This window comes from Quercus robur, chromosome 2 (assembly GCF_932294415.1).
Source record: "Quercus robur chromosome 2, dhQueRobu3.1, whole genome shotgun sequence".
NCBI classification, from domain to species: domain Eukaryota; kingdom Viridiplantae; phylum Streptophyta; class Magnoliopsida; order Fagales; family Fagaceae; genus Quercus; species Quercus robur.
In genome coordinates, this window is record NC_065535.1 from 7,818,226 (window position 1) to 7,840,196 (window position 21,971).

Below are 21,971 nucleotides of genomic sequence, written 5' to 3' on the forward strand. Positions count from 1 at the left end.
TTTTTTTTTTTCTTAGCCTTTGGATCCAGGGTTTTGATGGAACTTAAGAATATTTAAATGAAAACCCTAGAGCATGTTTTTATACATTCAAGATGACAGTTTTCTATGCACGGATCTGGAGATTTTGCATACCCTTTTGAACCTACAGTTGGAGACCTTGTGCAAACAACAGATCCAGTCATAAGTAAAGTTGTTGCATTAAGTCAACCATAGTTGATGATCTAAACTTTTGAGTTGAGATGTCAAAGTCACAAATTGGAGAGTTTGTGTGCAACAATTTCACAGTAGAAGAGTCTGTGAATTCAAAATTGCGTGTAGTCACGTGAGTAAATACTACATGATATAGCAGTAGATTTAGGATTAAGCCTATTGTACAAACTTCTATTCTATTAGTGAAATGTTGCCTTAAGGATTGTTTAGGTTAAATCTTCCCCACGTTTTTTAATTTGAAACCACATTTTCAAAAGTTTTCCTAGGTCGTCATTCTTGGTGTTCACATGATTTGTGAATGTTTGATACTTGTTTTAATCAAATCTAATGCATAATTAATCTAACTAATTATTTGGTTAAGATTTGATTAATTCTGACTAAATTGTGGTCTAAACCTAAAACAATGAACCCAAGAACATAAAGAGTCCTTATTTTTTAAAATTTAATTAGTCCTTATTTTTGACGTGGCACTTGAGGAATGTCTTTATACAAAGATTCTAAGAAAATAAAGAGTTCTTATCTTTTGAATTTTAATTAGTCCTTATCTCTGATGTAGCAGCTGAGTAAAGAATTTATGTGAAAAAAATTCCTTGTCAAAGAAAGCGCCACATGAAAGAACCTCATGCTCTCCCATATGAGGTATTTGCTTTTATACTCATTTCTTGATTGATTTTTGTTCCAACCTTTAAAGATTTTAGCATTCAAAATTGTTGGATTTTTAGACCCCTAAAACACACAGTTTGTTTAACCTAATATATTAACTAAGTTGTTATTTAGGTTTATTAATTAGATCTAGGTTAAATAATAATGAATCATATCATACATAGTGGAAAAGTAAATAATACAATGATATGATGACCTAGGAAAACCAATAAAACAATCTAGTTTCAAGGTAAAAAAAACTAGGGAGGAGTTAACCTAAACAATCCACGAGGCAACAATTCATTAATAGGATGGAAGTTTTTACAATTGGCTTAACCATATCTATTGCTACCTCATGTAGTACTTACTCACGTGACCATAGCTCCAAATCTACTGACTCTTCTATTTTAAATTCTTTGCACACAAACACTCCAGTTTGTGACTCTGAGAGCTCCACTTAAAGATTTACATCATCAACACTAACTCTATAGTTTGTGACTCCAAGACCACCCTTGAAAGTTTAAATCTCTAGCACCTTTGATGACTAGCAATGGCAACAACTTCTACAACATCAGATCTTGAGTTTCTTCAAAGAATATTGCCAATAGAAGATTTTAGAGCGTTTTGGATACAAAAACTCTAGATCTATAATTGGATACACAAGACACACTCTTCTCTCTCTAAAAAACCATTTAAAACATGCATTAGAGTTTTCTTTAAATACTATATGAATTATATTTGTAACCCTAATTCACTTAATAGGCTTAATAGGCTGCTAGGCTTTAATTAAATTCTACAAAAACGCATCTCAATCAATTGAACCAAAATCTCGATCAATCGAACCTAGCATGTTTTGAATTTCCAGAACCTACAGCTTCCTTATTTTTGTATTCTAGCTTGTAACACCTTGAACATTGTCTAATCATATTTATAAACTTAGTAATCTATATCTAGACAGATTTATGCTCACGGTCACTTGTTCTAAACTTTTAGAACCTAACAAAAATACTTGCATTAGGAGCAAAAATTTTGTCTCCTAAGATTATCGGGCTCCTAGTCACAAGTTGCAAAACTTAAAGGCATATTTTATCATGGAATTAGTCAATACCAAAAAATCCTAACACCAAACTTATGAAATTTGTATACTATGAACAATTTCTTTCTCTATATGTATGGTCCTACTCATTAAGATCACTGGTTACTTATTGAGCTGTTGAGCCAAGATATTTCCTTCTTTTATTTCAAATCTTAGGGAATAGCAAGCAGATTGAAATTGAAATCATATCGGAATGGTGTGTAAATCAATTTTAGGATTGTATTATAACATGTTAGACACTTAGGGTCATTGTAACTCTTGGAATTCAAAATAATTTGTGGATTTTATTTTTAGTTAGAAAATGATTTCATTAGAAGGTTTGTAAGACCTTGTAAACTTATAAGAGCATTTACATTGGGTAATGCAAAATTTACCAGGTAGAGATCAAAACCCTTAAAAACACATTCATCAGCTTATTTATTACTGTAGCAAATAGTACATGTACCATGGTGCATCTAATATTTTAGCGTTGGTGTTTTGTTTTTGTTTCTAAAATATATTCATTTAATGGGACGAATTGAACAACAAAGAATGGGATAAGGGATAGGTTTTATTAAAGTGATAATGTAAAATAAATAAAATGTGTTCTACTGATGCAAAATACATATATATATATATATATATTATAAATGTTCAATTCTTGTCACATATCTAACTCATGATGATATCATTAGTCGGTTTGGAGCATCACAAGATGATTGACAATCTCGATGGCTAGGGATATTTTCAAGAAATTTCAACCCTTGCCATGAGATTTCTTAAGTTGAGCTCATGGAGAGAGGGACCACCGAGGGAAGGACAAAAAAAAATTCATTCAATAGACAGTTAGGACATGTGGCCATTTTTAAATATGTATGGTGTCCAGTCCAATTTACTCTCACACTAGACGCAACCCAAATTACGCAAAATAACCACGCTTGAGGTCCTCTTAAATCACCGCCTTGGGTTGCTCAAACACCTTGAAAATAGCATAGGAGGTGGTCCAAATCAATAATTATATGTTAATAATAGGCCAAAAATGAATTGATCCTTTGTGATAAATTAACCAATTAATTTAACAAAGTTAATTAATATGTAAATGCGTGGTAGTACAAACAAATCACCAATAAACTAATTATACAGCAGAAAATAAATAATACGATGATTTGTTTACGAATGAGGAAAACCTAGTGACAAAAACCCCACCAGATAATTTTCAGGTCACCACTCCCGAAACTCCACTATTATCACAACAAGCAGTTATAAGTAAAGGAATCTCAAGTACCTTACTAACCTACAATTGAACCCTTACCCCAATACCCAATTGGATTTGTTTTGTAATGACAGTTCCCCCTTGTGATGCACGACTCCCAATTGCTTGACTAACCAATTGCGCGGATCCCAGTACGCAATTTCAATTACCAACTAAGAAGGTTGTTGGCTGCAAAGTTCTTCAGTTCATCCACACGATGAAGATCAAGAAAATGCTTAGTCACAAAACCCTACGGTGCACATACATAGCAACTTCTTCAAGAGAAAGAGATGAACTAGGGCAAGAACTTCGTCTCCGATCACAATTTGCTTGAGCAGAGTTTGCTCAATGCTTGTGCAACTTGTGAACTGTTTGACGGCCCTAAAAACAATCATTTTATATGTCGAGGGTTAGGAAAAAAGAAGGCCCAAAGACACATTCACAGATTCCAAGAAAATCATATTAGAATTCTAAAACTCTTAAACCTCAACAAATAGGAGATGTCGAGAAGTTGTCGAGCAGGTGTCGAGCACACGAGTTAAACAGCTTCCTAAAACCTCGACACATGCTAGCTGTTAAACTTTAGTAACTCTGCACTTTCAGCTTGTTTTCTTGGATAGACTTGAAGGTTTCAACACTTGATCTTAAAACATGGTTTCTTGAAATATTTAAACACATCTTAAATTTACCCAAATACAAGTAAAGTGCGTTTTATTAAAGGATAAGCTAATTACATAAAATAGTGACATATGTTCTTAACATGTGAAACACGTATGTCCTAACAATTAACATATTATTCAGCAAAAACAAATTATATGTTGAAATTTTTTACTTTTTTTTTTTTCTCACTTTCCAAAAATTTCAACAAATTATTGGCCTCTATGAATGGGAGCATAGCAAATAGTCGGTCTAAGCAAGTGAGATTGATTGATAAGTTTAAACTTTATGCGTGTCATGCCCTCATAGGCTCATAGTACTGTCATGTATGCTTATCTTGAATAAAATTAGTACTTATGGAAGTGGGGTTGTCGAGTTCTGTTTTGATTAAAATCAACTTATGGGAGGGTCTACCACTTTAGAAAAGCGAGAGTGGCAACAACAATTTGATGATAATTAATTGTCTTATATAAGATTCCGCAAATATATGATACTAAATACTTAATCAAAAAAATGCTAGCTCACGGTAGCTCATGAAAAGGACTAATATATTATATATAGTAGAATATTTGAAATAGATTTTACTACATTTATATAATGAGATGTGTTTTACCTACGAATTTGTTTTTCATATTCATTTAACTGGTGAGGTGAAGATTGATCTTTGACCCGATTTTGTGCTAATAAATTAATCATTATTGTGATCGATGTCTAACCTTATCAAAAACCCACATGCTCTTCTTGTACCCATTCGGTTGTGGTGTTGCCTAACCTTATCACAAACCCACATGCTTTTCTTGCACCCATTCTGTTGTGGTGTTACTGTTGCCTAACCTTATCACAAACCCTTATCACAAACCCACATGCTTTTCTTGCACCCATTCTGTTGTGGTGTTACTGTTGCCTAACCTTATCACAAACCCACACGCTCTTCTTGTACCCATTCTTCACAATTTTCTATGGCCATTATATTCGCCCTTTTCCTGTTTCCCTTCTTTCTACTATGGTTATCAAGAAGACTTCAAAGAATTGCTAGTAAAAAGACAGCTCCGCCTGAAGCTGGCGGCGCATGGCCTTTGATTGGCCACCTCCACCTCTTAGGAGGGTCACAACCACCCCATATAACCTTGGGTAATATGGCTGACAAGTACGGACCAATCTTCACTATCTGCATGGGTTTGCATCGAACTCTAGTAGTTAGCAATTGGGAGATAGTCAAAGAGTGCTTTACTACCAACGACAAAGCCTTTGCCAACCGTCCAAAATTTTTAGCCGCAGATCTCTTGGGTTACAGTTATGCCATGTTTGGGTTCAGCCCTTATGGTCCCTATTGGCGTCAACTACGCAAAATAGCCACGCTTGAGGTCCTCTCAAATCACCGCCTTGTGTTGCTCAAACACATTCGACAAGCCGAGGTAAGTGCATCTATAAAAGACATATATGACCAATGGGTCAAGAATGATAAAGTATTGGTGGATATGAAAAGATGGTTTGGTTACACAACTCTAAACATAGTATTGAAGATGGTTGTAGGAGAGCAATTTAGTGGGGCTGTGACCAATGTTGAGAATGAAGAGAATGATCAACACCGAAAGGCTTTGAGAGAGTTTTTCGATTTGACTGGGACATTTGTGTTGTCAGATGCAATACCGTATCTAAGGTGGTTTGACTTGGGAGGGTACGAGAAAGCCATGAAGAATACAGCAAAAAAATTGGATCATATGGTTGCAGAATGGCTAGAAAAACATAAGCAAGTGAAGATTTCAGGTGAGGTGAAGGGACGCCAAGACTTTATGGATGTGATGTTGTCCAATGTTACACACCATGATGATGAGACTTCAAGTTATGATGCTGATACAATCATCAAATCTACCTGCCTGGTAAGCCACTCATAATCCTATTAATTAATTCAGTGCCGGACCTAGGTGAGGGCAGTGTGATGAGTCTTTTTTTTATTAAATTTTTTTAATTTTTAGTGTTATACATGTTTTATCATTAATATTACATATTTAGAATTTATTAATTGCTAATCCGTGCGATGCACGGGAAACTATTGAATATGAGATTTTAAAAACTTTTCATTAAACTTTCCACCACAAAGATATAAATTTACCAGAATACAAACTTTTAGTATAAAAACAAAGATAATGATATTCAATGGATAGGATAATAACACAGGCTTTTAGAAGAAAACAATTTGATTTAAAAAGTTAGAAATTTTAGCACAAGCAAGAGCAACTACAATTGTTAAGGAAAATTCTTCTCATTATAATCAAAATCCTAAAGTGAATTTTAAATCCAAAAATGTGTAACCAATATTATATATTGAAGTGTTGTACAGGAAACATATTCTTATAACCACGCCTATATAGCTTCTAAGTTCTAACTATTATGTTAAGGAACCAAACAATATTAGTAATTGAAAAAGTATCATAATCTAGCATACTGATTTAAAAGTTACAATTTCAAACACAACCTCACTATTAAAATTTCCATCAACATTCAAATATCACTTAGTTTAAGTAAAACTATAAAAGTAATAAAACTAACATTTGGAATAGAGGGTTAAAGCGTATCTTTTGAATCTGGAACACTTTAAAACAATAATAGCAAATTTCAAAACCAAGTATAAATATATTAACATATAATATGGAACACTATTATAGATTTTATATTATACAAGATTCTTAGCTATCTCTGCTAATTCCAATTGAATTAGATTTCTATTCTATTTGGGAACTTCTATCTCTACTAATTTTAATTGAATTTAGGTTTCTATTTTAGTTGAATTAGGTTTCTATTCTATGTGGTAACTTATGTCTCCTAATTCTAATTGAATTAGGTTTCCATTTGACCGGTAGCTTCTTCTCCTAATTCTAATTAAACTTCTCTCCTAATTGAATTAGGTTTCCATGTAATTAGCATGCTTATAAAATAGTTTTTGCATTTTTTTAATCTTATCCTTTCTACTTAAGAATATAAAAAAACAACTTTATGAAATAAAGTCACCAACTTTTTAATCATCAATAGAAAATTTTTTGAAAGGTTTGGATTGAAAGTTGCTTTTGTAACTTTGAATCTAAACACTTGAATAAAAAAAAAAAATTGAAAAAAAAAAAGCCAAAATTTCAAAATTGTTGTGAGAGAATTTCACTCTACAATAACCTAGTGGTATATTGCATAGAATCTCCATTCATGAACGGGTGATGTTTAAGGATGTAAAAACCAATTAACTAAATTGTATGATGAATATATACATTACAATTTATAATATAAGCCAAGAAATAGCAAACAAAAAGGAAACATAGAATATGAAGGCATCTTTAAAGATTTTGCATAAGTACCAAGAAATATATTCACACAGACTATTAAAGGAAAAACAAACACAAACACAGACCATTAAAGGAAAAACATACACAACCTACTATTAAATAAAGAATACAAAAACTAAAGAGAGAAAGCTATGAAGATAAATTTTCATATCTTGAGGAAGAAGTGTTTGTAACATAAGAATAGTTTGCGGCAACACACGTAGGTTTATACATATATAGGAGAGTAAGTCGGCACCTCCTTCACTGTGGAGGAGTTTGCATTGCATACAAACATGATTTAGACACTTCCACGCCACTCCAATAAAATCAAATTCCTAATGGGACTCTTAATACATGGCAGCCGGCTAAGTGGCATTAATCTTACTATACGTATCTGTATATGATCTTCTAATATCTATCATATAAAATCAGATTTTTAAAAAACAAAATAATGCTGATGTTGAAAAAGAATCTAAAATAAAAAGAAAAAAAAATAGTGATAACGTGGAAAATTGTGGGAGTTTCAGCGGTTTCGGTTATATATATATATATATATATATTGATAATTAGATAAAGTAATTTGAAAATCAATAGAAAAGTAACCGTATTTTTTAGACAATATTTTAATAGGAGTTAAGTTGTACTTTTACCGAATTGTCATTTAGTTTTGTCTTTATTTATACATAGATGTGTAAGAGTATTTTTGAATAAATAAATGAGGATTCTAGATAGGAGAAGCCCCTTAAATAATAGTATAGAAGAGTAGCTAGAGGAGAAAGAAAATAAAACTTTAAAGAGCTACATATCTGATGAAAACAACAAGATAAAGAGGTAGTCAAGTGGGTAGGTTCACAATGGGGTAAATGGGTAGTTAATAGAGTTTCTTTATTTATTTATTTATATATATATATATATATATATTTAATTATTCATTATGTAGTTGTAGAGACCCATGTTGTAATCTTACGTGAGGAACTTTTTTTTAAAGGACTTACATAGTACTGATAATTAAACAAAATATATAGTAATATATATAATATTTTATATTATATATGTGGGGTCAGAGAATTTGTGATCCCAGCCCACTTTACATTAGGGCCCAAGGCCCGAGTTGAGGAGAGACGTCGCCGAGGACGTGCAACAAAAGTCCAAATGGCCTAGAGGTGTAGCCGAGGACGATCCTGTCCTCAGCATCCCAAAACTTAGAAGGAAAGAATGGCACTCAAAGGTGGCCCCTAGAGCGCTCCCAGAAGAAAGGGCGAGTACAGTGTAGGAGCGATTCAAATGAAAGGCTGCCAATACTGCAATTAAGTACTCTGCTCCTGACAGGGCTATGCTCTTCAGTTTTTACAACCACCCCCAACCACTGTGGGTATGGGCTGAAAAGACAAGTATCAACCCTAAAAAGCGGAACCTACACGTGCACGCATGAGAGAGGGGAAAAGCTAGTATAAAAGGAGGAGGAAGCAACCAAAAGAAGCGGGGCAGATCATCTCCAGGGCCATTGAACCCTGAAGTAAAAAGAATAATAAGAACATTAAGCTCCTCGGATGAGATCCAAGAGCCGAAACCATTCAGGCCGTGCCAAGGAGAAAGTCTTCTTAGATATGCTAAATTCACCTCTATGTGATCGCCACAAATACCATGATTAACCATTGTCCGGTGACCAAGGCCTAACCTTTTAACTCACTCTCTACAAGTTTATTATTTGGGCCTTTAACATTCGAACCCAATATACCAATTTGGGATCGTTAAAAATTGAGTCCTTACAATTGGCGCTGTCTGTGGGAAGGCTTATGCGTTGGCACAGGTGGTGGTTAGTTATGGTGGGATCAAGCTCCTGTCAAACAAGGGTCTACGAAAGCCCCCCATCTTGTCCAACAGCATGCAGTTGTCGTCCTAACTCAGCTCCCACTCAAGGCGGCACTTCAAAGTGCCAGTGGCGCGGGCAATTCTAGGGGCTTCCAACATCAAGTTTATGTCCCACACACCTTTGCCAAGGGGCTAATCCTCACAGGTCCAGTAGCCCGATTCACCGAATTCATATAAGTTTTGGACAGAACCAAGGTCTTGCATGGTCCTCGGACTCAAACCTATGGGGAAGCCAACTACTTCAAAAAATACAAGTTTTGGACAGAACTAAGGTTTTGCATGGTCCTTGGACTCAAACCTATGGGGAAACCAACTACTTCAAAAAATACAAGTTTTGGACAGAATCAAGGTCTTGTATGGTCCTCGGACTCAAACCTATGGGGAAACCAACTACTTCAAAAAATACAAGTTTTGGACAGAATCAAGATCTTGCATGGTCCTCGAACTCAAACCCATGGGGAAACCAACTACTTCAAAAAATACAAGTTTTGGACAGAACCAAGGTCTTGCATGGTCCTCGGACTCAAACCTATGGGAAAACCAACTACTTCAAAAAAATACAAGTTTTGGACAGAACTAATGTCTTGCATGGTCCTCGGACTCAAACCTATGGGGAAACCAACTATTTCAAAAAATATAAGTTTTGGGCAGAAGCAAGGTCTTGTATGGTCCTCGAACTCAAACCTATGAGAAAACTAACTACTTCAAAAATATATAAGTTTTTGGCAGAACCAAGGTCTTGTATGGTCCTCGGACTCAAACCTATGGAAAAACTAGCCACTAGAAAATGGCTTAAATCCTAGACAAAATGGAAATCCTGCGTGGTCCTCGGACCCCCAATTCTAAGGAAACTAACGCAACCAAATGTTTAGATCTGGTATAGTCATATCTCGGTCCTCGAACCAGATGCCCAAAACAACTTAAGACTATGAATATCGTCTGAAACATGGCAAAGTACCCCAATGCCTGGTGACCCCCTCGAACAGTTCATTTTAGGTTACACATCCTCGGGTGATCATCCCATATACGATGCAGAACATTCGGCTATTATCCCGATTAATCTCATATAGTTAACCCATTTGAATTTGGCATTATTGTGCCTGTCAGTTTTAATAAGTTCAAAGTGATAATACTTTGTTAACAACGGCATCGGCCCTAAGTACTGTTCGAAAGAAAAGGGGCACCAACACACCCATTCACAAAATAATTATTGCAGAAAAGAAAAAACACACAAAATAGGATAAAGTCATATTTTATTAGACAAAGAAGGAATACAACATACAATAAGGGGCTTAAACAAGCCTACACTAGAAGCTAACTTCAGAAGCAAAAAGAAAAATATATAAAAAAAAACATAGGAACGATAAATCCTTCAATTTTGCTCTAGCAGCCATTAAGCACGTCCAGATGGCACCAGTGATGGAAGAGAAGAAGAAGCAGAGTCATCTAAGTGACACCAATGATGGAAGAAAAGAGGAAGCAGAGGCCCCTGGATGGCACCAGTGACGGAAGAGAGGAAGAAGCGGGGATGTCAAATCCCCGTATCAACTCTAATTGCAATCAAGCAAGTATTATATTAGCAGCACTCGAGAGAGAGCGGATGGTACCGACGATGAAAAACCTCAGTGCTGTCACACCAAAAGTCTGATGCGACCTCCACCTGCTTCGGATTTTGGCTGAAGGAAGAAGAGGCTCCTTTCTTGCCTTATCAAGGGGAAGAAGTGTCTTGAGTCTTTGTCTCCCTTACCCTGACTGGGCCATCTTGAATCTCGGGGAAACCCAATGCTTCTAGAGAGGGTGTGGTCCCTTTGTCCTCATTTGGAACGTGACTATATCACTCCTTAGGGCTTAGTCACACTGGTAATGAGGACTTTGAGCACAGCTGGAAGGTTAGGGATTTGAAAAGCTTGAGGGGTCTGTACGTAAAGGAAATGACCTCCCACCATGTTTCTTATATAGAGGGTAAGCCTGGCGACATTTAATCTGTACAAATCTCCAAGAAAAACTACAAACGAGATAATTCCCGCTTAATTTCCAAAGCCGTCTTCAGTCGTTGGATTTCCATCACCTCGTAAAGAGACCTTATTAAAGACGCGCCTCATGCATCGAAACGGCAGGAACGCTGCGTGGGTAAAACTAAAGGAATGTCTCATAACCAGGAGCGTGTCCCAGGCAAACGAAAAGGCTTCGACATTGATGAAGGATAAAACTTGGCAAGCCATGACATAGGCCCGATGTCACCAAAACCCTCCTCTCCGTCCGAGGGGCTGGATAGCAGGATTTTGAGGGGCTATTGTAGGGCTAGAGAATTTGTGATCCCAGCCCACTTTACATTAGGGCCCAAGGCCCGAGCTGAGGAGAAACGTTGCCGAGGACGTGCAACGAAAGTCCAAATGGCCTAGAGGTGTAGCCAAGGATGATCCTGTCCTTGGCATCCCAAAACTTAGAAGGAAAGAATGGCACGCCGTCAAAGGCGGCCCCCAAAGCGCTCCCAGAAGAAAAGGTGAGTACAATGTAGAAGCGGTTCAAGTGAAAGGCTGCCAATACTGCAATTAAGTACTCTGCACCTGACAGGGCCATACTCTTCAGCTTTTACAACCACCCCTAACCACTTTGGGTATGGGCTGAAAAGACAAATATCAACCCTAAAAAGTGGAACCTACACGTGGACGCATGAGAGAGGGGAAAAGCTAGTATAAAAGGAGAAGGAAGCATCCAAAAGAAGCGGGGCAAATCGTCTCCAGGGCCATTGAACCCTGAAGTAAAAAGAATAATAAGAACATTAAGCTCCTCGGACGAGATCCAAGAGCCGGAGCCACTCAGGCCATGCCGAGGAGAAAGTTTTCTTAGATACGCTAGGTTCACCTCTGTGTGATCGCCATGAATACCATGATTAACCACTGTCCGGTGACCAAGGCCTAACCTTTTAACCCACTCTCTACAAATTTATTGTTTGGACCTTTAACGTTCGAACCCAATATACCAATTTGGGATCGTTACAAATTAAGTCCTTACAATATATAAGAAATGTACAATAATATTTAATATATAGTTCTAAAATATTAAATAATAATTCATTTTAGTACAAATTTATTATTACATTATTGTTAATTTTAGTTATAAACTTACTATATGTAAAATGTGGATTTGTTATTTTACTTTTCTAGATATAAGATCCTCTTTGTTACATTTTTTTTTCTTTTTTCTTTTTTTTTTTTGCAAATATAAGATGTAAAATGCTAAAAACTTACATAAATTCTTTAAAAAGATGTTATATATTTTTCAAACATACATATTTATTACTATTAATTTATTAGTACATGAAAAAAGCTTATTATTTATTTATATAATTTAAAAATTATTAATTAAATTATTTATGATATCATTGGTTCGATTCTGGTTGGACCATAAAACCAATAACTAGTCCCTTTTGCGATTCTTTGACTGTACCGATTTTTAAAACCATAGGCTTACTGTAATTACCCTTAAAATTATATTGTCACACAAATTTATAAAATAAAATAAAATAAAAAATTGGACTTGCCCACATTGCTGACTTATAAAATTTGGACTTGTCTTTTTTCTTTTTTTTTATACTCTGCCACCCCCCCCCCCCCCCCCCCGGCGGCCCCTTTTCACTTGAAATTCTAGGTCCGTCCCTAAATTAATGCATATATTGAATATAATGAACATTAAAACTTCTTAACATTCATCCAATAATATCAAGTATGCATTCTAGTAGACTTAGGAGTCAGTTCATGGTTGAGTTTGGTAGATGATTTGAATTCTCCTCCATGACATTCTAGGAATATCTCATAGAATTATGCTACACTTATTACAAATTTTAGTATATAAATTTTATAAATTGGAGTACGAACTTTTAAACAAGAATAAAAAATTATATATTATGTTGATAATATTTTACTGATCACATTGATTGTTAGATTAGTTTATAATGGTATAGAAAAGGACTTTTTGAGTCTTCTTATTTCACACACACACACATATATATATATATATATATATATAAACCTTCACTTATTTCAAAGCATTTGTTCAACAAACCTTGATAATAAAATTTGGAGATAAGAGGCGAGAAGCAGAGAAGTCTTAAGGCTTGAAGGTATATATCAAACTTGTTAATTGTTAACTCACAAAGAAAAGAAAAAGAAAAAGAAACTTTATCAAATTAATAGGAAAATTCTATAACAAATAGCTTTTTTGGGCAGTAAACTTTATCATTTTTTTTAATAGTAAACTTTTTCATTTCTTTTAGTAATTATTTTACGTTGAACAGTACTTACATTTTTTTTTTTTCAATAGAGTGAAATATATAAAATATGGAAAATGATAAAGTTATTTACAAACTTTTTTACAAAAAACGTACAAATTGATGAGACGAGAATATTATTAATAATTTTATACCCTTTAAAGTGTGATGAAAAATATTATTGGTATCACTTAAATACTAAAGCTATTATAAATTTTATTACGAAAAACTTAGAAATTGATGTAACATGAATATTATTGGTACCACTTAAATACTACTACTATAAATAAATGAATGTTTGAATTACTTTTTTTATTCATACAAAAAATTAAAAAGAAATCACTTTTTTATTTATTTATTTATTTTCTATATGACATTTCAGGTTGTGAAGTTTATGTGTAAAATTTATACCATTTCTAACATCACTCTTGTGCCATTGTTGTAACATTAGTTTATAATATTATTTAGTAAAATTTATAATATTTCCAACATCACTTATAAAATAATTTCTACCTTAAACTTTTTTTTTTTTTTTGGGAGAAGATTTCTACATGTTTGAATTGAGCTTATTTTTGCTGAAACTGAAAACTGAAACTGAAAACGAAAACATTGTAGCAAAATAATTTTTAAATGTATAAATAGTCCTATGGGACCCATTTTAATATTTTTTAATGCATGAACAGTATATGCACAGTGCGTAAATAGTACATACGCTATTCAGGAACCGTAAATGTTGTCTCTCAAAGTCAACAAATGCGGAAAAAAAAAAAAAAAAAAAAACAACGCAGATGCCAGATTAATTCTATCCAAACCCACACTAAACCTAATAGTACGTTTCTCTAGGTCACAAGATAACGTGTGTTTCTTTCTTCCTATATATAGCAGTTTAGATGTGACAATAATTTTGTCATATTTGCTCTGTTAGATGGTATCATACGCTCAAACACCTTGAAAATAGCATAGGAAGTGGTCCGGATCAATAATTATATCTTGAATTTTTTTACTTTTTTTTTCTCTCATCTTCCAAAATTTTCAAAAAATTATTGGCCTCTATGAAAGGGAAGCACGGACAATAGGGAGCAAATGCCTAAAAAATTATTTCATTCCCTAAATACTAATAGTCAGGCAAGCAAGTGAAATTATTTGATAAGTTAAATGTCGGTGGTCCAATATTTTAAACTTTATGCGTGTCATGCTCTCGTACTGTCATGCATGCTTATCTTCGTTCTGCATATATATGATACTGAAGATTTAATATATAAAAATGCTCACGGTAGCTCATGAAAAGGAGTTATTAGTTATGAAACTTGATTTTTGATACAAAATCGACATCAGTTAGTGCAGACCAGGTGAAAGATGCTTCAGACTTTAAATAATTCTACTATTAGTGTCAATATTCAATACTTGAATCTTATAGAAAAGACCCAAAAAGGTAATCTATTCATGCCAAACCAATTAAGTTTATGATAAACAAGAAAAAGATATATATTTTTTTGGACCCCTCCTATGCTATTTTCAGTTGTTTCCCCAGGCCAAGGTAGACTTCCTAGCACCTGGCATTTCATATCAATCTTCTATGTTGATCTTATATAAATAAGATACCAATACAAGTTTTATTTATTTTATTATTTATATAGAAAGATACCAATAAAAGTTGATAAACAAAAAAAAAAAAAAAAAAAGGGATATATACTTGTCGACTTATATAAATAAGATACTAAAAGACCAATTTCTTGAACTTAAAACTTTTTTATTTCCGATATGAAGCCATATAAGTGAGACATAATACTTCTTATCAAAAAAAAAAAAGAAAAAAAGAAGAAGTGAAACATAATACTTTTGGATTCTTAAATCTCAACCTCCTGCGCATAGACCTATATAGTATGAACTAATTTTTTTGAGCTAAAAGTGTTAAGAGTTCACTAATATTATTTCGAAATCTTCATGAAGAGAATTAAGATAGAAATCCCTTGTTTTATTTGATGTAATAATTAAATGGACAAAATTTAGGCACAGTACTTATGTGTTATTTCTTAGGCCTTTCTCTTAAAGATTCAGCCATTTGATTTTTTTTTTTTTTTTTCATGAGATGGAAGTTTATTTTTTGTTAAATATAACTACATAACTGAATTTTAAGACAGAAATCTAAGAAATAGTACCTAAATACTATATCAAAGTTTTGACCTAATTAAATTATTAAAAAAAAAAGCCTATTTGTTTAAAATACACTTTTTGACTTGTCTTTAAACAAATAAGCTAAAGCTAAATGCATTTTTTTTTTCTTATTATGTAAAATTTTTGTAGGCCCTTATCTTAGGGGGTACAGACACAACAACAGCAACATTAACATGGGCTCTCTCGTTACTTCTCAATAACCATGAAGTCCTAAGGAAAGTCCAACAAGAATTAGACCTCCAAGTTGGTAGAGAAAGGCTCGTAGAGGAATCAGACATGAAACATTTGGTCTATTTCCATGCTGTTATCAAAGAAACAATGCGTTTATATCCTGCCGCACCACTCTCAGTGCCACATGAGTCCATTGAAGATTGCACTTTGGCTGGTTATCATGTCCCAGTAGGCACTCGACTCATTGTTAATCTTCCAAAGCTCCATCGAGACCCACATGTGTGGTCAGACCCAAATGAATTTCAACCTGAAAGGTTTCTTAGATCCCACAAGGATGTTGATGTTAGGGGCCAGAATTTCGAATACATACCATTTGGGAGCGGTAGAAGAGTGTGCCCTGGGATATCATTCGCGCTACAAGTTATGCAACTCACATTGGCTACCTTGTTGCATGCTTTTGAAATTTCAACACCTGCAAATGAACCTGTGGACATGACTGAGAAAGCAGGACAAACCAACTTGAAAGCCACCCCACTTGAAGTCCATCTCACTCCTCGTCTTAATGTCCAAGCATATGCGTAGTGTAAATAATTTAGAACTACGGGGGCATTTCAATTAGAACTGTTGTGTGCTTCTTGTACTTGTTTTAAGCATGGAATTGGGATCTTGTTCTACAACAATTTCTAGAAATGAGAAAATATCTAGACTACAGAGTTATGTATTATCATTACGATATTTACTATCCAATCTAAGACTAATACATTTTCTAGAATTCAAAATATTTAAAATATAAAAAATTATATGTTAAAAAATTACATGGTTCTTAACACATAGTCATCTATATCTATATTTATCTTAAAGTTAAAGCGTAGTATTTATTATTGCTACGCTCCTGTTGAGTCACATCATTTACTTATTTTCAACATTTTTTCTCTTTTTTTAAACTTTTTTTTTCTTAATTTCTTAACTTATTATTATACTTTCTCTAACTTTTCCCCTCATTTTTATCTTTTCATCTCCCTACTTCTATCTACCTTAATATCACTTTTCATCTATCCATTTGTCTTCTTTTATTTTTGGCTTTTCTTATTCCCACCTCTTACTATAAATTTACAATTCTCTTTCATATCCCATACATAGTTTTCCACACACACAAAATGTTATTTCTCTCTCTCTCTCTCTCAATATTTTTTTTTTCCATTTTTGGTGGTTTTTTTATTTTTATTTTTTGCATCTCTACTTTAGTTTGATGTATTTTTGTATTATTTGGAACTCTACTTTGGGTTAGTGTGATTAAGTTGTTATATTTTTTATTCTCTTTAATTTCATAGATGTTATCATATTGTATTATAAAGATAATATATAAAAATATAATATTATTTTACTACATAACATGATAATTTAGTGTTTATTACTATATATATATATATATATGTGGGCCAGAAAATTCATGGCCCAGGCCCGCTCTATATCAAGGCCCAGGGCCTGATCTAAGGAGACCTATTGTCAAGGATGAGTTTAATGCACGAATAGGATAAGTGAAAAGACTGCCAATACTGTGGTAGAGAACTTTGTACCGGACAGGCCCCTATTCTTGACCATGCTATTCAACATTTACGTCTACTCCCAACCACTGGAGGTATGGGCTGATAAGACAAGTCCTCTTCCCCGAAGGTAAAGCTTACACGTGGACCCTAAAGAGAGGAAGGAATGCGAGTATAAAAGGAAACGAAAGCCAAGAGAAGAAGAGGGGGGATGGGGAAGAACTTGATGCTCCTCGGACTAAGTCCGAGGAGTCCAACCCCTCAGGCTATGACGCTGTAGGGCTTGAATGTTCAAACCGAACTCCTTTTTTACATGAGCCCCCCCAAAATCAGGGCCGGACCATCGCCCCGTGATTAAAAGCAAGCCTTTTAAGCCCACTCTTTACAAATCATATTGTGAGGGATCTTTTATGTACGAGCCCAACGTCATTCTTGGGCCGTTAAATAATCGTGTACCCACAATTGGCGCCGTCTGTGAGGAGGCTTGCGCGTTGGCGCAGGTGGCGTTTGAGTCAACTCTCTAGCAAGCAGAGATTCGCGGATTTTCCCCCATCTCCGGTGACATGCAGTTGTTGTTCCGACATAAACTTCTGCCAGGGGCTACGCCCTGCAGTGCCAACAGCGCGGGCAGCTCTAGGGGCTTCCGGCCTCAAGCCAACTCTCCCCACCATGGTCAAGGGGCTGACTTTCGAAAAAGCAAATAAGTACAAAAAAGTACTCAAAAGAAAAAACACAAGTTTTGGACAGAACCAAGGCCTTGCATGGTCCTCGGACTCAAGCCTATGGGGAAACCAAGTACTCAAAAGAAAAAACACAAGTTTTGGACAGAACCAAGGCCTTGCATGGTCCTCGGACTCAAGCCTATGGGGAAACCAAGTACTCAAAAGAAAAAGCACAAGTTTTGGACAGAACCAAGGCCTTGCATGGTCCTCGGACTCAAGCTTATGGGGAAACCAAGTACTCAAAAGAAAAAGAACAAGTTTTGGACAGAACCAAGGCCTTGCATGGTCCTCGAACTCAAGCCTATGGGGAAACCAAGTACTCAAAAGAAAAAACACAAGTTTTAGACAAAACCAAGGCCTTGCATGGTCCTCGGACTCAAGCCTATGGGGAAACCAAGTACTCAAAAGAAAAAGCACAAGTTTTGGACAGAACCAAGGCCTTGCATGGTCCTCGGACTCAAACCTATGGGGAAACCAAGTACTCAAAAGAAAAAGCACAAGTTTTGGACAGAACCAAGGCCTTGCATGGTCTTCGGACTCAAATCTATGGGGAAACCAACTACTTCAAAGAAAAACTACATTGCATGGACCTTAGAATCTATCCGAGGAGAACTCTCCATTAACAATTGGGTTAATTCCTAAACCGCATGAATTCTCAAGTCTGCTCTCGGATCCTCAGTACCAAAGGAACTGATGCAATATAGAGCAATATGTTACCAAAAACACAACTGGAGTCCCTTACTACTCGGTTACCCCCTCGGATGAATTATTTAGAGTTTATCGTTCTCGGATGGTCTCCTCGCACTCATTACAGAATATTCAGCTGTTATCTCGGTTAGTTTCCTAAGTTTAATTTACTGTGAATTATCGTTATTATGCCTGGTAATGTCAGTAAATTGAAATTAGTTGGACTCTGTTTTAAGGTTTCCTGCTCTAAGTATCATTGAAGAAAAACACACATGGAGCACACCCATTCACAAAGTAGTGTTGCAAAAAAGAAAAATATTCAAAACAAATAAATAAATTTCCCTTTTATTAAAACAAAGAAATAGTACCGCGTACAATGAAAAGCTGGAATCAGCTTATATTAAAGCTAAGTACATAATCGAAAAGAAAGATACAAGAGAATAAGATAAAGCCGAGGAGGTAGTACAAGAGAATAAGATAAAGCCGAGGAGGTAGTACAGATGAGAGGTTGGCTGCTGCTTCAAGACTTTGTTCTTCCTTGAAAGTTCAAAAACGTGTACAAAAACACTTTTGAACGTTTAGACTCCCAAAAACCAACTTAACCAACCCAAGCAATATGTCAAACAACTAGTGTGCGGAAACTTAACATATGCTATAATATAGAATTGATTAAACAACTATCTAAGCCACAACAAAATAAACCACAGCAGATAATGTAAAGGCAGAGATAGAGAGGAAGGAAGATGCAAACACAGAGATAACACCAGATATGTTATCGAAGAGGAAACCGAAGACCTCGGCGAAAAACCTCTCCGCCGCCCTCCAAGCGGTAATCAATCCACTAGAAAATACAGTTGGGATACAAGGACAGCAATAGACCCTCCAAGCCTAATCTACCCAATGCACCTAAGCCCTCCAAGCTTCTTGCTCCAACGAGGTTGCGCCGAACCTTTTTCTTTTCTAGCTTTCCGGATTCCGCTACTACACCGTAGCATCAACCAATGAATATTGGCTCCTTCCTAACTGCTTCCCAGAACTCCAAACGTCTGTCTCACAGAGATGATAATGGTGAGAACCAGGTTTGGTATAAAGCCTCTCAAGGATTTGACAATGGAGAGGAAGAGAGTGAGGGAATTTGATGAGACTCTAAGGTAGAGATTGTGGGTGAAACAATCTGGTTTTTCTTTAGGGTTTCTCTCTCAAAATTCTCTCTGGAAGCTCTCTTTCAATCGTGGGTTAAAAGGGTATTTATACTGCAGTGAAGAGGAATGCGAAACGTCAGGTTTTTCCAAAACAGGGGTGGCTCGCGGCTTGACCTCGCGGCTTGACTAAGTCGCGAGTTCCAGTCGCGAGTTAACCGTATGGCCAGTTGTCCTGTTTTGTCCTGTAGTGCTCCAGCTAGCATGACTGTTCATCTTCCAGCATGCTTGGCACGTGTGCATCTTCTGGCGGGTTGAAGCCGCGAGTCCAGCCGCGAGTCCCAGCCGCGACACTCTGTTTTCTTGCACACTCTTGAGCAATCTTCACACTATCTCACTCACTACCCTTACAACAATCCCACCTAAATACAGGGTTACTAAATGCTGAATTACAAGCAAATTTGGCACGGAATAAAGCCAATTAGATGGTTGAATAAATTCAACCTTACAATCTCCCCCTTTGGCTATTCCGTGACAAAACCCTAAAACAGACTCTAGACTTAACATGTGAGTTGGGAACAGTTGATCAAAACTCACTCACACCTAACTCTAGAAGCTGTGAAGCACTTGAATCATATGAACATAAACTCCTGAAACACAACAATACACCATGATCATTGTAAGCAGAAAATTATAAATGCATATGAAACAGGCAATATGAGATCAAGCATACGATGGAGTTAATGAACAAACCATGGCTTGATCAACCAAGTGAACACCACAAGGTAGTGATCACAGTGTTCATTCACACTTGGAATGAACACAAGGACATACAAGTTAACAAGCACAAGGCAAGACACTTGTATGCACAACACTCAACCAATGCATAGCACACATGGCATATGCATCTAGGAACAATCCTACAAGGGCACAAGAGTGACAGTACAACAATCACAATGCAGAACATTTAGATTAAAGTACTGATTTCAACATAGCATAAAGGCTGCACTTAAGCATGGTACATACCACAAGGCCTACAAACTATGCATAAAACATAAACCCTGAAAGCTTACAGAAGCATATGGGTACAAACCAACAAATATCTGAATAACATCATCAAACATATATAAAAGTTTAAACCAAAAGTATATGAAAAGAGTTAGAAACAGTTATACACCAAAACACAGTGTATCAAAACCAAAAGAACCATAAGTTTAGAAGATAAGACGAAAAACAAAACAAAAATATGTGTGTGTGTGTGTACTCCCCCTATCACTATGCACACTTCCCTTTGAACTTTTCTCCCCCTTACTGAATGCTCTCCCCCTTTTTGTGACGAATAGCTAAAGACTCTTGTCCAACTTTCGTTGAATCTCATCTAGCTGATTCTCCATAGTCTCGAGGCGCATTTGGACATGGTTGTTTGTGGAGTAGAGAAGTGCCACAAGCTCATCAACGCGTTTCTGAATATGCTCAAGAACACTGCCAACTCTGTCAGTATGAGAAGCAGTTTGTGCTTGCGGAATACCAGCCGGTGAAGCTTCAGGAACATCACGAGATGCAGATGTGGTATGTGCAGGTGTCTCTGAGTCAGGAGCAAATGAAGGAACCGGAGAGATGTGAGCACTTCTTGGTGATTTGGAGGAGTGACTTCTGCTCGCTTGAAGAGTGAACAAAGAAATGGGACGTTGACGAGTCAACATTTTACCATCTGCAGGAGGAGTAATGCCAGCACTAAGGATGAGTTTCATGACGAGACTGCAAAATGGAATGATTCCTCGAGCTGTAGATCGACAAGCGGTCTTCCTCAAGTTGTAGTAGATGTGAGCACATATATCAATGGGGGCTCCGGTAATGAGATCACACAGAAATATAGCTCTCCCAAGATTGATGAATGTAGTGTTGGACAGTGGGTAGAGATTGGTGAACATGATCAACTTCAGTGTGGTCAACTCAGGTGCAAACTTTGCGGTGCTGATAGAAGTTCCTGCACTAGACACCTCATGATCGTGTCCTAGGATTTGTAGAATTTCCCCAACCTCTGGATTTCGTTCATCATAGGGAGTTAAATTCACATTCTGAGGTCTGGTGATGCCGAGAAGATCTGCGATGGAGTCTGGGGTAACACTAAACTCTGTTCCTCTGACCCAGAAAACGAGGACAGGTCCAAGATCAGATGCATTGGAGAAGCATTCTTTGACCAGCTCATCCATTGGATCATCAAAGTTTCCGAACAAGTTTGCC

General features: G+C 35.9%; 1 protein-coding gene across 1 annotated transcript; it reads left to right on the top strand.

Annotated features, from left to right (window-relative positions):
- The first annotated feature begins 4,674 nt into the window (after nt 1–4,674).
- LOC126712148 (cytochrome P450 CYP82D47-like) lies at nt 4,675–16,346 on the top strand. Its single transcript, XM_050411359.1, has 2 exons — nt 4,675–5,716; nt 15,594–16,346. The coding sequence occupies exons 1-2, from the start codon at nt 4,796–4,798 to the stop codon at nt 16,215–16,217; spliced, it is 1,545 nt and encodes a 514-aa protein (XP_050267316.1). The 5' UTR covers nt 4,675–4,795; the 3' UTR covers nt 16,218–16,346.
- The last annotated feature ends 5,625 nt before the right edge of the window (nt 16,347–21,971 follow it).

Coding starts and splice junctions, on each gene's coding strand:
- LOC126712148 (XM_050411359.1), top strand. CDS start 4,796: ATGGCCATTATATTCGCCCTTTTCCTGTTTCCCTTCTTTCTACTATGG. Junction 5,717..15,593: donor TCATCAAATCTACCTGCCTG/GTAAGCCACTCA, acceptor AAATTTTTGTAG/GCCCTTATCTTAGGGGGTAC.